This window comes from Pteronotus mesoamericanus, unplaced genomic scaffold, assembly GCF_021234165.1.
Source record: "Pteronotus mesoamericanus isolate MK-2021 breed Mesoamerican mustached bat unplaced genomic scaffold, CSHL_Meso_final contig_59, whole genome shotgun sequence".
In the NCBI taxonomy this organism is placed as follows: Eukaryota; Metazoa; Chordata; class Mammalia; order Chiroptera; family Mormoopidae; genus Pteronotus; species Pteronotus mesoamericanus.
The window spans coordinates 2,650,541-2,668,108 of record NW_026555206.1 but is presented as its reverse complement, the minus strand read 5'-3'; the positions used below and the strand labels follow the sequence as shown (position 1 = coordinate 2,668,108).

Here is a 17,568-nt window from a genome sequence, read left to right as displayed (position 1 = left end):
TGCAGCTAACCCTCACCTTCATCAATAAATGAAGAAAGTCCTTTTCAACATATAATTTATACTTAATTACATGACCATGACCATACTTCTCTGTACTTCCTAATCTATATGACTACAACCTCCTTTCCATGCCAACTTGTCTGAGTTTACCCATGATGACTACTCATTGATTCCGCTGAGATAACCATCCCTTCTTTACTTCCTTCCACATCTACCTTATATTCCAGAATGCTATGTTTGAATATTATCCTGAATTTCATTGCCCTTAAGAGTTTTAATCACATCCATCTAGAAAAGCCGCAAACCTGCAGAAACTGAGCTGTCAGCCTGCTTTTTCTATAATATAATACCAAGATAACAGAGCACTAATGAATAATATCACACAAGAAGGTTCAATTCCAATATAAATATTCAATCACTAATATCTAATTAACCCTCAAAACTTCCAGCAATACCATTACCAATTTGACATCTACTCAACATTTACAAACATACTCTAGTAAACACCTCTCATTAATTTTTTCCTTTCCCAGTATAATATTTCAGATGGGCCCACTTTTATCTAAACATGAAAACTATAAACTCTGCAGTCATCCTAAGAATCTCCTTTTTATAAATATCAACATCAATTTTCAAATATTTGTTGATATCATGTTTTAAATATCTATCATTTTTTCCCATATCTTGACTGGCAAAGGTGTTAAGAAACTTACAATTTTGTATTTATTAATATTATTACATGATTATCATATCTAAGTTTATTAGACTCTTAAGTTCCATCAAAATAGTTTTTTTGCCCGTTTTTACTCACTGTTTTATCTTTAGCATTTTGCATTTTTTTCTTTGCTTACAGTGAGCAATTGATAAATATTTGCTGAATGAATGTGTGGATAGATAAATAAATACAAGTAAATTTATAAGCATTATCATAATAAGTATATCATCTATGAAGCAAGTATTCATATTATTATTTAAGGGAAAATTTTGAAGTTTAACAAAAGTCAATTAAGCAGAAAATTATAATTTGGAATCAAAGTTAGGTCCTCTTCATTTCACAAACTTTAACTCTTAAGGATGTTTTCATTTTAGTACCATGATGCATAACAACCCCATGGAATGTGTTTTTTTTTAATTGTTCTTAAAAAATAGACTCAGAAAGTGTGACCCATTCTTATGTGATTCACTATAAATATAGAGAATAATTCCCATGGAAGGCATTCTGATGCTTTTAAAAACATGCCATTCACTGTAAGTATTTTCAAAATAAATATTTGTTTTATAAAATGAAGAGTTTATATAGTTCATACTCCAAATTATGATTAATACCAAAATATATCCAAAGTAATCATCATGCAAAAGAAAAAGGAATTAGAACAGAAAATAACAAAAGTGACATTTTAAAACCATCACAATTATTTTCTATACTTTATTGAGTGTTTGAATCTTGTAAACATTGTGCTAAGCAATTTATACATGTAGTAAAATAGGAATGATTATTATCCTTATTTTACAGATAAGGAAATTGAGAATTAGAGGAAACAATCAAAGCCAGGAGCCAAATCCAACTTCTGTATGATTCTAGAGTGGCACTTAACATTAAATTGACTTCCTAATAAGTAGTTAAGTCATTTTGAGCCATTATTTAGTGAAAAATTGACAAAAACATTTTTTACTACTAATAGCATCTAATAATGAAACATTTCAAGTATAATCAGGTGGGGCAGGGGAACACTATATACATATTCAAACTTAATTTTTTCCACATACTTAAGCAGCAAATTGTTTAGTCTTACCCATGAATTCAATCCCCAAGTGGTCTGCTACACCGGAGTCAGCATGTAAAGAAGGAAAACAAAAAGAGAAAATAATTAGAAAAAATTCCACATGGAAATAAATGCTGATAAAACTGCTCTTTCAAGGAAAAGAAAGTGTCTCCACTTTAACTGCATGTTTGCTTGGGAAGGATAATTTACAGATTACCAACGATAAGGGGGTGCTCTGAACATGACTGGTATTTCACAAAATCCTGGAACTTTAGGTTGAATACTATTGTATCAGTTACCAAGTATGAGAAGCATAACGTTAGACCCTCAAAAGAAAGAAATGTTCACACAAAAAATATCTGGTCCTAAAGTTATTTTTAGAACTCATGATATTTTATGTACAATAACTACTTGTTTAACATAAACTTTTTGGACCTCTACGCTGTGATGAAGTAAGTGAAAAACATCTGCATGATCAGCCTTCACCGGGTGCTCATCACCTGAACAAAAAAAAGCAATGCTGTTGGATTTTTTTTCTCTTTTACTTGTTAGATGAGAAAACTGCCCTTTCTGAGAGATTAAAAATCTTACATTGGCCCCCCAAATAAGGCTTATCTAGGGCACAAATCCAGTCGACTTGACTTCAAAGTTCTATGACTGTTAAACTTGACAACACTTCCTATCCAAAACGAATGATGATGTGGCCATGTATATGTGGGCAGCCCACAGTTTCCACCCACTAATGTCTGTCTGTGAGCAGCTGAGTAAACTGGGCCTGGCTATGCACAAACATTTGCCTTTAGAAGTCCATTTATTTAAATGGTGCTTTATTTTTATCATTCAATTATTCACTTTTTAAAGTCATTTCATTATTTAATGATAGTTTCTGTTGCAACAATATGTTTCTTAAATAAAAATATATAAAAAAAGTATTTCTTCAATTGTATTTGTTTCCAAAACTGTTTGCTGAGCTTCCTTTTATGAATTCTTTATTTAGCAAAGAAACTTTCCTGTTTAGAAAATATGTATTTGTTATTTTGAATATTTCAGTGCTTTTCCTATTGGCAAATGACTTTTTAATTTCATTGTGGTAAAATATATATAACATAAAAATTGTCATTTTAACTATTTTAAGTGTACAGTTCAAGTGTCTTTATTTGCATTCATAATGTAGACAACCATAACCACTATAATTCCAAAACTTTTCCATAACCCCAAATAAAAACTGTACTCATTAAGCAATATTTTCATATTTTACCCTCTCCCACAGCCCCTTGTAACCCCTAACCTGTCTATAAATTTGCCTTCATATAGTTCATTTTTTCAGTGATTAAGACCTATATTAATTTAGCATATTTTATATAAAGAAAGATTGTAACAAAAATTTTATAGGTAAATCCATTCTTTACATGGCTTTTTTTTCCTGTTGACTGCTTAATATATACTGATAGCTATAGTTTGCAGACTTTTATAAAAAGACAAGATATTTTTCCTCAAGTAATAAAAAAATCAGTGGAAGCTGACAGAGAAAAGGCTCTGGTAATTCTTAATAATAATGTTATAATGGGAAACCAGAAAATACATTTGAATGGACAGGCCAAGGACCCATAAACTTGCTTCTGGAAGAAAGCTAATATGCTTTGTGAAAAAAATGGAAATTGTAGAAAGGTTGGCAAAAATATGCTTAGGTTCCAATATGAATAAGAATCTTCATTCTTAAATTTTTGAGGGAACTCCATACTGTTTTCCATAGTGACTGTACCAGTTTACATTCCCACCAGCACGAATGAGGGTTCCTTTTCCTCTAAAACCTTTCCAACATTTGTTATTATTTGTTTTGTTGATAACCATTCTAACTGGTGCAAGATGGTATCCCATTGTGGTTTTGATTTGCATTTACCTAATGGTACATAAAGTTCATCATTTTTTTATATATCTGTTGACCATCTGTATCCTGCTTGGGAGAAGTCTCTGTTCAGGTTCTCTGCCTTTTTTTTTTCAATTGGATTGTTATTTTGATATTGAGTTGTATGAGATCTTATATATTTTGGGTATTGACCTCTTGTCAGAACTGTAGTTTGCAAATATCTTCTCCTATTTGGTTTGATGCCTTTTTGTTCCACTTGCAATTTCTTTCACTGTGCAAAATCTTTTTTGATTGATATAGCCCCATTCATTTATTTTTGTCTTCACTTGTCTTGCTTTTGGGTCAAATTTATAAAATCTTCTCTAATACCAAGGTCCATAAGTTTAGTAGCTATGTTTTATTCCATGCAATTTATTGTTACTGCTTTTATATTGTGTTTGTGTATGGTGACAAACAGTAGTCTAGTTTCATTCTTTTGCATGTAGCTTTCCAATTTTCCCAGCATCATTTATTGAGGATGCTTTCTTTTCTCCATTGTATATTTTTGGCTCATTTGTCAAAAATTATTTGCCCAAATACAGGTGGGTTTATTTCTGTGCTCTCAATTCTGTTCTGCTGTCTGTGTGTCTGTTGTTTGTTTGTTCGTTTTTGTTTCTTTTTGCCAATACCATGCTGTTTTGATTATTGTCACTTTGTAGTATAATTTAAAGTCAGTTATTATAATACATTTGGCTTTATCTTTTTTCTCAGGATTCCTTTGGCTATTCTGGATATTTTGGGATTCTATACAAATCTGAAGATTTTTTGTTTTTTTTGTAAATGCCATTGGTATTTTGATGGAGATTGCATTAAATCTGTATATCACTTTCTCTAATATGACCATTTTAACTATGTTGATTCTTCTAATTCAGAAACATGGAATTTTTTTGTTTCTATATGTATTGTTTAATCTCTGTTAATAATGCTTTGTAGTTTTCAATATGTAGGTCCTTCACATACTTTAAATTTATTCCTAGGTATTTTATTCTTCTTTTTGCAATTGCAAAATAAATTATTTTTCTTTCCATTTCTTTTTCAGATATTTCACTAATCATATATAGAAATGCAACAGATTATCATACATTGATTTTGTATCTGGTTACTTTACATTCTTTCTACAACCGTGGCTGTTCCATCTCTATATGTGATAGGAGATAAGGATAAATTTAAGGGCAATATCAATACTTTAAACCACAATGATTTCATGACCATTGGAAGGGAAAGAATTTGGAATCTGAAAATTATTCAAACACCGAAAGATATAAGTAGAATTCTTAAGGAAAAAGAAATCCATCTTCTCTTAACATAACAGAAAAGTTATATCTAATTATTAGAGTTGTAATTATTTCTCAGAAATACTATCAAGCAAGGATGGCATTTATATCCTTGGATTTTACAGGGAAATTATTAATTTTTATAACATTCATGAAAACTAACACCACTGAAATCTACAAATAAAAGTTAGACCTTATTTAAAACCTCTATCTCATGTGTTCACACAAACATGCATTTCCATTTTTTTACTAAAATTCTTAACACTCACCCTAACTACTATGGCTCAGTGGATTGAGTGCCAGCCTATGAATCAAAGGATTGCTGGTTCAATTCCCAGTGAGAGCACATCCTGGGTTGCGGGCCAGGTCCCTAGTAGGGATACGCAAGAGGCAACCACACATTGATGCTTCTCTCCCTCTCTTTCTCTCTCCCTTCCCCTCTGTCTAAAAATAAATTTAAAAAATACTAAACACTGTAATCTTTATTTCAGACTTAAAGACACTAATAGGCTTTGTTTTATATGAAAGGATCAATAAAAATCCATGAAGAGCACAATAGAAAAGCAATTAATTTTGTCAATTGAGTTTAACAGAACCTAAACCACAATATGCCTCATAACTGTTAATTGCATTATTTCTTAAAGCAAACAATTTTCCTGGGGCTATTCAAGTGTGCATGAAAAAAAGAACCAAGAGGTATGTGGTCAGAATTAATCAATTAATCATTCATTTTTCTCATTCCTCAACAAATCATGTGCCAAGAACTGCCCAGATATTGAAGTGGAAGAGTAAGCTCAAAACTTAAGCAAAAACATTTGCTTTTCCTTATGGCACATATTAGTATATATAGTTTCAATATTTTAAACAGTTTGATTAACTTTTATATGTGCAAATTATAGTTGTTTTGAATATTCATACTTTTTGATGATAAAATAATGGCTGCCGTTTTCTGAGGACCTGCTATGTGCCCAGAACTACTTTAAGTATTATCTTGCAGAAATTTATGAGAATAAGATTGTCATTTTTCTCATTTTACAGTTCAGGAACAAAGGTAGGAAGAGTTGAAGAAATCCCCCTGAATGTGGGTAATGTGGAGGAAACCACATACATTGCTGGTAAGTGGTAGAAACACAACTGAACCTAAGCAACTTGAATTTTAGTCTCTTTTTATACTCAAGGTATATATATGACCTCTCTATGAAGAAAAACTAATTTTTACAAAATCATCAGGTAATAAGATATTTGGGGAGGAGTTATTTAATCCACGTAAGAGAAAAAATTGTTTTCAAGTATCCCCAGGGACTATAGAAACACCACTTATTTATTTGCTCACTTCTAGTTCATCAATGAGATATCAAATATATGATAGAGGAGGGTTCCTTCTCCCCAAGGAACCAAACTGGCAAATCATTAATATTTTTTCATTATTACTAGGGATATTTCTTCATGCCAAGATTGGTCTATTTAAAGTTATTTGCTTGCACACATAGCAAGGTATGTACAGAGTTGTGTCTGGATATTTGCCAAACTTTGAAGAAAATCTCAAAATTGGAAATGCATTTAACAAATGTCAGGAACTCTGCTGTAGACCTGAAACATTTTTAATATTTGTAGTCTAGGGAGAAGACCTCAATTTTATGTTCTGTATTTAATATTCTATAAAGTCAAAAACTCCTGTAAATTCGAGACCTATATGTTTCCAAAATTTCCATGAATCCTTGTATGTGAACAATGCAAAGCCTCTTGTTCATAGATTACATAAACCATCAGGGATGACCAACAGGTTCTGCAATGTGGGCAAGGTGAAGAAGACAAGTGAAGATAATTCTCGTTGATTCTAATCTCAAGGCAAGAAGAGTCAAGTAGTTATCTGACCTATGATGTAGAACTCACTGCAATGAGGCATTGGAACATATTATATAAATGTAAATTTTAATGTCATTCCTATATTAAAAGTAAATGACAAAGACTTTTCTATCATAAAATAGTCTGTTATGAGGTGATTTAAACCCTTGTTCTGTGGTATGTGGAAAAACATGTCAGATGAAAATATTGTTGTGTGCTTTAAAAATGTACTGGCTTAGAATCCAACAGTCTCCCCCCACTGCAAGAATCCCCAAAGGCCTTCACATGTGTGCCAAGACTCGCCAGGAGGTGGTTTAGTAGGTAGTATTTCCCAAACTGGTATAAACAACCACTTTTTCATGAAAGACCCTGTGGAACTAGAGATCTATGGTACTCACTCTGGGAAATACATGCCATATAAGGGAGGAGGAAACCAGCCACTCAACTATAAACACATCAGCTATAAATGGTTTGTCTTTATAACTGAACTGAAATCTGCCCCTCTCTAGATTACACTCACAGATCCTTGACAAGTGATTTTCCATGATGATACTTTAGGAAGAGGTAGTCCATCTCAACTGAGAAGACTAAATTGGATTTATGAAGATGGTAATTTGGTTCTTGAATGTTTGCTGACCCCCACACCTGAGTTTATTATTCCCTAGTTGTTTCTAGAGTCTCTGTAAGTAGAAGGAATTATCTCATGCTTCAACAGTGGGTCTGTGTATTCTGCTTACTCCTACATATGATCAGGGACAAAGTGATGAGATTCATATGTCAAGACATTGTCATGTATATCCCAGTTTATTATAACAAGCCAAGTAAATTAGAAAAGGCTTGGATAGACTCTTAAGTTTTCTGATTAGGAGGTGAGCAAGGGCTGAGGGTAGGCCTGGTTATGATTATTGAGGGAAGCTTCAGTGTGGAAGAAATAAACTGATCCACAGAATATATTCCTTTCAAAAAAAATTAAAGGGTCAAAGGATGGGGGACTAGGGTTCATCACAGGCTACCAGAGCATATAACTGTGTCATTAGGGGGAAGAGAATGTGGCAATGGGGAACAGACCAGCAGCCAGACCTTAATCTTAGGCCTTCAGCCCCATAAGAGGGACAGGAGGAGAACTGGCAAGAGAGTGAGCATGTTTGTGGAGGGCAAGACAGGTAAATCTTTTTCTAGGCACTGTGTTCATTCTATAATGTTATCCTACAAGGAGAGAAACATTATCAGGGATATTTTTTACAGCTACTTAGTGCAAAAGTTAGGATATGAATGCAGGTTAAATTCTAAACTCCATGCCCCCCTCTGCTAAGATATGTTGCCTCATTAAATATATAATTTATTTTTGTCAGCACGTATACATTTGATTTTAAAAATTATACATGTTCTTGAGTAAAAATTGGAAAGTAGAAAATTGATAGCTTTATTACTTCTTAAATGTAATTTTTGTTAATTTTTTGTTTCAGTTCTTTTTAGTCTTCTCTGTATGTGTAAAATAAATGTAAAGTCAATTTTACACAAAATCAACTTGCATCATGTGCCTAAATCAGAGGAGTCTCTGTGGCTGTTTCAGTTCTATAATCCCAGTCCCCCTTTCTCCTCCATCACAGCATATCTGACAGTTGTTTCTACTGCTGAGAGTAAGCCCCGACATTATTACTATGGCCAGCCTCATACCCAGCAGGTCATCAATCATGGAAAAGCAAAACCACTTTTACAGAAAACTACATAGCCTCATGCTCCTGTTGATGGGCTTTGTTATGGAATCTGGCCTCTTTGTTTCTCTTCTCAAAAGCTCAGTTACAGATTTCTGTTGAACAGACACACTGCTATTTTACATTCTTTTGTCATCCTCTAAATAAGAATATCCATTTGCATCAAAGGAGAAGCAGGCAGCCTTGGAGGCGGTGTCACATGTTTATGCACTGCAAACTCATGACAGGCATTTTGCTCTGCAAAATGAAATATCAAAACAGGGTCACAACTGAGGTTCAAGAGTGAACATTGTTTAGGCTGCTCCTCAAAGATATATCTTACCTAAATAGCTTGTAGAATTTTTCCAGTGAAAACATCCTGGAGTATTAGACTTAACTCTGATGCCATGTTCACAATTATTGATTGAAGAATTAAATAATTCCCATTATATGCGAATTCTGCATTACAAATATACTGCTTTTTGGTTATATAAGTATTAATAGTAAATCTGTATAGGTGAATGCACTAGGGGTTCCTGCTCTTGAGACTCACAATATTTCTCCAGCATCTTCTCATATTTTATTGATTTTCTCAACTTCTCATATTTTCTCAATGGGCATTTCTACACACTTTATTTCATATAATTTTAAAAAATTAGCCTGTAGAGAAATGTTATTGAGCCCCATTTCATAATTGAAGAAAATAAGCTTCTGTGAAAAAAACTAGATGCTTAGGGTGGAAAAGTATCTTAAATCCCAGGAGTGAAGGGTAGTTGTTTCTTTTACTCACTGATTTATCACTATAGCATATCACAGAGTCTGACATTTGGTTGGTGCTCAATAAATATTTATTGAATTAAAATGTCATCTGGCCAGCCCCTTTGCTAACTGAATGTTATATCTGTGTTTCTTCAAAGCAAATCCAGCCTCTTTTCTATTGTCTCAGTTTTTGGGGATTCCAAGGAACATAACACCTTTGGTGGCTACTCTTCGAAGAAACAATATCAACAAATGTTTCTAGAAAACTCTACTAAGTCAAAGTATATTTAGTTACCACTTACTGAGCCTACAGTTCTGGAGTTCAAAGTCATCAGATTAATATCTGAAAAAGTCCAACATGAGCATATCTTTGCCACATGATTTTTGTATGTAATTTAAGATTCACTTGAACAAGTCATCAATAATTTTTTTAAAGTAATGCCAAAAGGCTTTTTTATTGAATTTCCTGAGGTGACACCGGTTCACAAAACCATAGAGGTTTCAAGTGTACAACTTAACAAAACATCATATGCACACAGCATTGTGTGCCCATCACCCAAAGCAAAGTCTCTGTCCATCCCCATTTACCTCCCCTTTACACTCTTTCATCTATCCTTACTCCTCTTTCCCTCTGGCTATCAGCATGCTGTCCTCTGTGTCTATGTGTGATGTATATATGGTTGTTTTATTTCTTTTGCTTAATCCCTTCCCCTTCTTTCATCCAGCCCCTCAAACCCCTCCCCTCTGACATCTATGAACCTGTTCAATGTACCCATGCCCCTGTTTCTACTGTGTTCCTCAGTGTGGAGACTTTTATTTTTATATTCTTTTTTATTGAGATGTTATTTATTTATTTGTTTGTTTGTTTGTTTATTAAGTTTCAAGTACAGTTGTCTCCATTTTCCCACCACCACTTTCCCCTGCACCTCTCACCCTCAGTCCTTCCCCACTTTAGCTTTGTCCATGGGTCCTTTCTACATGTTCTTTGACTTGACCCTCCCCTTTTCTTCATCTCGCCCCTCTCTCCTCCCTTCTGGTTACTGTTGGTTTGTTTTTTCTTTCAATGTTGCTGGTTATATTTTTATTGCTTGTTTGTTTTGTTCATTAGGTTCCTCTTATAGGTGAGATCATATGCTGTTTGTCTTTTACCACCTGGCTTATTTTGCTTAGCGTAATACGTTCCAGTTCCATCTGTTTGTTAAACTGTTGCGAAGAGTAGGAGTTTCTTCTTTCTTCCTTCTGTGTAGTATTCCATTGTGTAAATGGACCACTGTTTTTTGATCCACTCATTTATTAATGGGCACTTAAGTTGCTTCCAATACTTGGCTATTATAAATTGTGCTGCTATGAACATTGGGGTGCATAGGTTCTTTTGAATTGGTGTTTTGGGATTCTTAGGGTATAATCCCAGCAGTGGAATGGCTGGGTCAAAAGGCAGTTCCATTTTTAGCTTTTTGAGAAAATTCCAAATTGTTTTCCACAGTGACTGCACCAGTCTGCATTGCCACCAAGAGTGCACTAGGGTTCCCTTTTCTCTACATCCTCGCCAGCACTTGTTTATTGGTTTATTGATGGACATTCTGACTGGTGTGAAGTGGTATCTCATGGTGGTTTTAATTTGCATCTCTCTGATGGCTAGTGATGTTGAACATCCTTTCATATGTCTCTGGGCTCTGTGTATGTTCCCCTTGAAGAAGTGTCTGTTCGGGTCCTTTGCCCATTTTTTAATTGGATTGCTTGTCTTCCTGGAATGGAGTTGTGTGAGTTCTTTGTATATTTTGGAGATCAAACCCTTGTCTGAGATATCATTGACAAATATATTTTGCCATATGGTTGGTTCCCTTTCGATTTTGCTGATGTTTTCTTTAGCCGTGCAGAAGCTTCTTATTTTGACGAGGTCCCATTTGTTTATTCTTTATGTTCCTTGCTCTAGGGAACATAGTGGTGGAAGTATTGCTGTGTGGAATATCTGAGAGTTTCCTGCCTACGCCCTCCTCTAGGACTTTTATGGTGTCCAAGACTTATATTTAAATCTTCTATCCATCTTGAGTTTATTTTTTTGTATGGTATAAGTTGGTGGTTGAAGTTCATTTTTTTTTGCATGTAGCTGTCCAGCTTTCCCAACATCATTTATTGAAAAGGCTATTTTTATTCCATTTTACACTTTTGTTTCCTTTGTGGAACATTAACTGGGCATAGAGACATGGGTTTATTTCTGGGCTTTCTATTCTGTCCCATTGACCTATGTACCTGTTCTTATGCCAAGCATAAGAACAAATGTATCGCTGTCTATATCTTTCTTGAAGTCTTCCAAGTCATCAATCATAAGGAAAAATATTAAATGTTCATGGTAATTGAAATATTATTACAAATGTTATTTCAGGATCTATGTCAAAGTAGTTTCAAACCATTTAAGCAAACTTTTAAATAGCTCTTTTGTACACTGTCACTATTTTATCTTTTAAACTTCAATCTACTTTATTTTTTTTTAAAGATTTTATTTATTTATTTATTTTTATTTTTTTGTTACAGATTTCTTTTTTTATTATTTTTTATTTTTTTATTTTTTTTAATTAATTTATTTACTTTTTAAATACATTTGTCTCTGCCTTCCCCCCCACCTCTTTCCCTTGCCCCCTCCCACCTTCCCTCCCTCAGCTCTTCCCCTTTGGTTTTGTCCATGAGTCCTTGCTATATGTTCCTTGACTTTCCCCTTCCCTTCCCCTTCCCTGCCCCCCCCTTCCCTCTTGTCTCTGTTGATTTCTTTTCCTTTCAGTGTTGCTGGTCATATTTTCCTTGCTTCTTTGCATTGTTGGTTAGGTTCCGCTTATAGGTGAGATCATATGGTATTTGTCTTTCGCCCCCTGGCTTATTTCGCTTAGCATGATGCTCTCCAATTCCATCCATGCTGTCGCAAAGTTTAGTACTTCTTTTTTTCTTTCCGCTGCGTAGTATTCCATTGTGTATATGTACCATAATTTTTTGATCCAGTCATCTACTGATGGGCATTTAGGTTGCTTCCAACACTTGGCTATTGTAAATTGTGCTGCGATGAACATTGGGGTGCATAGGCTCTTTTGTATTGGCGTTTTGGTGTTCTCAGGGTCTAGTCCCAGCAGGGGAATCGCTGGATCAAAAGGCAGTTCCATTTTCAGCTTTCTGAGGAAATTCCACACTGCTTTCCATAGTGGCTGCACCAGTCTGCATTCCCACCAACAGTGGACTAGAGTTCCCTTTTCTCCACAGCCTCGCAGGAGAATTTTACAAAACATTTAAGGAAGAGCTAACCCCTGTCCTTCTCAGACTATTCCAAAAAATCCAAGAGGAGGGAAGACTGCCAGACTCCTTCTATGAGGCCAGCATCACCCTGATCCCAAAACCAGATAAAGACCCTACAAAGAAAGAAAACTACAGGCCAATTTCGCTGATGAACATGGATGCTAAAATCCTCAACAAAATATTGGCAAACCGCATCCAGCAATACATTCAAAAGATTATCCATCACGATCAAGTAGGATTCATCCCAGGGATGCAGGGATGGTTCAATATACACAAATCAGTAAACGTGATACACCACATAAATCAAAGAAAAGACAAAAACCACATGATCATCTCGATAGATGCAGAAAAAGCATTTGACAAGGTACAGCACCCATTTATGATCAAAACACTCAGCAAAATGGGAATAAATGGGGCATTCCTCAACGTAATAAAGGCCATATATGAAAAACCTACAGCCAATATCATACTCAACGGGCAAAAACTGAAAGCTTTCCCACTAAGATCGGGAACACGCCAAGGATGTCCGCTCTCACCGCTTCTTTTCAACATCGTATTGGAAGTCCTAGCCACAGCGGTCAGACAAGAGAAAGAGATAAAAGGCATCCAAATAGGAAAGGAGGAAGTAAAACTATCATTGTTTGCAGATGACATGATAGTGTACATAGAGAACCCTGTAGACTCTACCAAAAAACTCCTCCACCTAATAAGTGAATTTGGCAAAACAGCAGGATACAAAGTCAACATTCAGAAATCAAAGGCGTTTTTGTACACCAGCAATGCAATAGAAGAAGAAGAAATCAGGAAAAATATATCAATCTACTTTAATATCAAGGAAGACATACAAAAGAGATTATGTTTAATAGACATGAAGATTATAAAAAATAGAGGAAAATCCTCTCAAAAAAGAGAAGAGGAAGAAGTTTATAGCAATCAGCATTATATGTATTTGTAGTTGCCACACTAATTATTTAAAGCCTTTATTAAAAAATTGTTTTATTTTCTATTTTTAAGTATATTTTATTGATTATGCTATTACAGTTGTCCAATTTTTTCCTCCTTTGCCCCTCTCTGCCTGGTACTCCCATTCCTTCCAACAATTCCCCTCCTTAGTTCATGTCCATGGGTCATGTGGGTAAGTTCTTTGGTTTCTCCATTTCCTGTACTTTTCTTAACATCTCTCTTTCTATTTTGTTCCTACCAATTATGTTTCTTAATCCCTGCACTATTTCTCCAATTCTCCCCTTTCTAGCTGATAATCTTCCAAATAATCTCTATACCTATGTTTCCATTCATCCGTTCCTGTTCTGGTTGTTTGCTTAGTTTTACTTAGGGTTTTTTTTTTTTTAATTCAGTTGTTGAATGTTGTGAATTTGTTGCCTTTTTAATATTCATGGTTTTGATCTTCTTTTTCTTAAGTGAATCCTTTTAACATTTCTTGTAATAATGGCTTGCTGATGATGAACTCTTTTAACTTTATCTGGAAGGCACTTTATCTGCCCTTCCATTCTAAATGATAGCTTTTCTGGATAGAGCAATCTAGGTTGTACATCTTTGCTTTTCATCACCTTGAATACTTCTTGCCAGTCCCTTCTTGCCTGCAAAATTTCTTTCGAGAAATTAGCTGATAGTCTTATAGGTATTTTGTAAGTAATTCTCTGCTTTTCTCTTGCTGCTTTTAAGACTCTATCTTTTATCTTTGGTTTTTCAATTATCGTGTGTGTTGGTGTGGTCCTCTTTGGGTCCAACTTATTTGGGACTCTGTGCTTCTTGGAATTGTATTTCTGTTTCCTTCACCAAATTAGGGAAATTTTCTTTCATTATTTTTTCAAATAAATTTTCAATTTCTTGCCTTTCCTCTTCTCCTTCTGGCATCCCTGTGATTCAGATACTGCCACATTTTGAGATGTCCCAGAGGTTCCCAAGCATATCTTCTTTTCTAAAAAAATTCTTCTTTCTTCTTGCTGTTTTGGTTGAATACTTATCTCCTCCTTATGTTCCACATCATTGGTTTAAATCCCATCTTTCTTCCCTTCTGTGTTGGTTTCCTGTGGATTTTTGTTTATTTTACTTAGTGTAACTTTCATTTCTTCCTTTATTTTTTGCTGTACTCAAGGAGTTCTTTGTTTCTCCTGATCACCAGTGTTTTGAACATTCCATCTAATAAGTTGGTTATTTCCATTTTGCTTAGTTCTTTTTAGGGAATTTTGTTTCACTCTTTCATTTGCCATATTTCTTTGTCTCATTAATTTGGCAGCCTCCCTGTGTTTGTTTCTGTGTATTAGGTAAAGCATATTTGACTCCCTGTCTTACAGTCTTTGTAACATGGTCTTTGTAGAAAAAGGCACCAGCAAATTGTGCAGGGCAAAGCCTTAGCTAATTGCCAGGGCAGGGCAACCCACTTCACTGCTTTGTGGTTCTGTGGGGAGGGCTTAGAGGGGGCACAATGCCACCTCTTGGCTTCTGGAGGTTTTCCCACACTGTCTCTGTTTCCAGTCACTCCACCCACTTCCTGTGTCTGACTGGTCCCCTTCCTGCTGCTGCCCCATTGATGAATCCCAAAGTAGATGGGTTTGCATGCATTCTAAGGTCAGCTGGCCCTTTGTGGGGTGAATATCTGTCAGTTTCTTCTGCTGCCATAACCCGCACTGGTTTTTACAGCCAGAGGCAACAGGGATCTATCTTCCCAGTGCTGGAACCCTGGGCAGTGCAGTCTGGGCTGGAGCTGGGATTACTTGCTCCCAGGGTATCCCTCCTGATTTTCATCCACCATATGTGAATGTGGGACGGTCTGTTCCACCACCACCATTGCTGCCACTGCCTCTCCACTCTTCTCTGCAACTCCATACCTCCTACCTATCTGGAGGAATGTAGCTTTTTTAAATCTTTGGTTATTGGACTTCTATACAGATTGATTTCCTGATGGTTCTAGGTGCTATTAGTTTTGAGATCTGGTTGTCATTCTTTCCATGGTTGTACAAGGAGATGGAGCATGTCTACCTACACCTCCATCTTGACCCAAATTCCAACAATTTGTTTTAATACTGTGTTTTTAATCATTCTTAAATTCAAAATTGCAGTGTCTTTATATTGATAATAACTCAAAAGATGATGGACACATTTTAAGAAAAAATTGTTCTGAACTACACTCCACTAAATGAAAAACAGACTCAACTAACTCCCACCTCCCAACAGAGATCACAGCTTCAGTAACATAGAGATCCCTAAAGGAACATTCTGTTTCCCTTCTTCCAAAGACAGGGGGACCAAATAGAGAAATGACCCAAGGAACCAGTGTGAGGTACAATATTCTTTGTCTTAAACAAATTGTTCAAGGTATTTACCTGGAACATCCAGATGTAGTGATGTAATGGAGCTGGCCAAATGCTCCATTCATGGTGAAACAAGAGAAAATCCAGCCAAGAAAGTAGAAAAGAGAGTTCATCCTAAGGAGCAAGTTATGGTCATAATAAGAAAGAGGTTCATTTAGGTTAGGACTCAGGAAGATGAGCAACAGCCGAGATAGTGTCATTTATGATAGGCTGTGTAGCTGTTTCAGGACTAAGGCCAAAAAATAAGCATGTGTGTTTGAAGCTCATTTTTGAGTGATGCCTGATACCATCAAGAAACTGAGTAAGACAAATCAAAACAGAACTGACAGTTTTTGTCCTACTCTTTTGGTAACTACTCTTTAAGTTGAGCTTATATATATAGTGTCAGGCACTTGTGGCCTTAAAAGGGCAGATTTGTCCATTGTTATTTGGCTTTGTTTGCTATATTTTATTCTAGTCAAAAGTATTCATTTGTGTCAGATTACAAATAGTTCTTCAAATGCAAAAGGTACCTGGCTATTTCAAGATTTCCCTTAGGGAAACACTTAAAATATTTTTTAAGTCACCCATTTCCCCTACTTCTCCAAGCATTCTGTTCTGCCACCCCTTCCCCAAAATGGCCCCATACTCACATATCTGTTTTTGTCCCAGCCATTCCACTAGTGTTGAATAACTTTCCTGATAGATTTCCAAGTATTCATCCTACAAACATTCTATCTTTCAAGGCCCAGCTCCCCCTGAAGCCATGTCTGAATGCCTCCTCCATTTTTATAATAATGGGATCTATATTTATAAGTAGGTTCATTATGCCTTGAATTATAATTAGTAGGGATAATTCTATGCAATAACTAATTAGGTAAACTTGGATTTTCTCCCCATTGTTACTTTACTTCCCCGAGTGCCTGTCAAATAGCAAGTGAAAAATAAATGTTTATTAAATCTTTTTACATAATCCCACCAATTTTATTTCACATGGAAGGTATATTGTTGTGAGCTTTTTAGAAAAGTAAATCATGTTTATAAACCGTAATGTTTTCTTTTAGCTATATTTGTGATCTTAGCCTTCCAGATTTTCTGGGCATTTCACATAAGTTTCCATTAGAACACACAGACATTCTGTATTTGGAGTTACATTGTTTATTTGTCATTGAATTGTGAATCACCTGAAGGGCAGAAAAACAAAAGAAAGAAAGAAATGGGTAAAGTATTTTTTTTCTCCATTCTACCCCTTCAGTCAACTGTGGCCTTCATATAGGTGATTACTCATATAAGCAGTTCTTATTGTAATGTCCTTTGAAAAAAATAAAAGAAAAAACCATCTTGATAGCCACTAAAGTTGCAGAGAAAAGCCTCCAGAAGGCTTTTATCCATAGCCATTCCTGTGCACTTCTCCACCTCTTTTCCACACACAGTTAGAGTTCATTCGGTCTGCGGAATGAATGAAAGTGCTTCAATGCAGCATGCTTTTCAGAGCTCCAGATCTTTGGGAGAGCTGCTTTCTCTGCTCATCTTTTTTGACTCAGCTCAAAGAATTCCCAGAGAAGTGTCCTTTCCAGTAACAAATACTTTTAGCTCTTTCAAGTCTATCTTGTGGTCATTTGTCTAGCAATCTCTCCTTCCAGATTCTGTGCCCTATCTAGCAGGTAGTAGCTGCTCAAAACATTTTTGTTGACTGTGTACACAAATGGATGAATAATGAGTATCTGAATAAATCAA

At 35.3% G+C, this 17,568-nt stretch overlaps 1 protein-coding gene across 4 annotated transcripts in view; it reads right to left on the bottom strand.

The window, feature by feature from the left end:
• NRG3 (neuregulin 3) overlaps positions 1-17,568 on the bottom strand; it is a 1,143,185-nt gene that overhangs the window by 130,230 nt on the left and 995,387 nt on the right. For 2 of the 4 annotated variants that reach the window (XM_054580450.1, XM_054580451.1), the window contains exon 4: positions 1,794-1,820. In XM_054580450.1, coding sequence (XP_054436425.1) covers positions 1,794-1,820 — 27 coding nt within the window. The remainder of the gene's footprint in view (positions 1-1,793; positions 1,821-17,568) is intronic. The other 2 variants (XM_054580453.1, XM_054580452.1) reach the window with 1 other exon arrangement.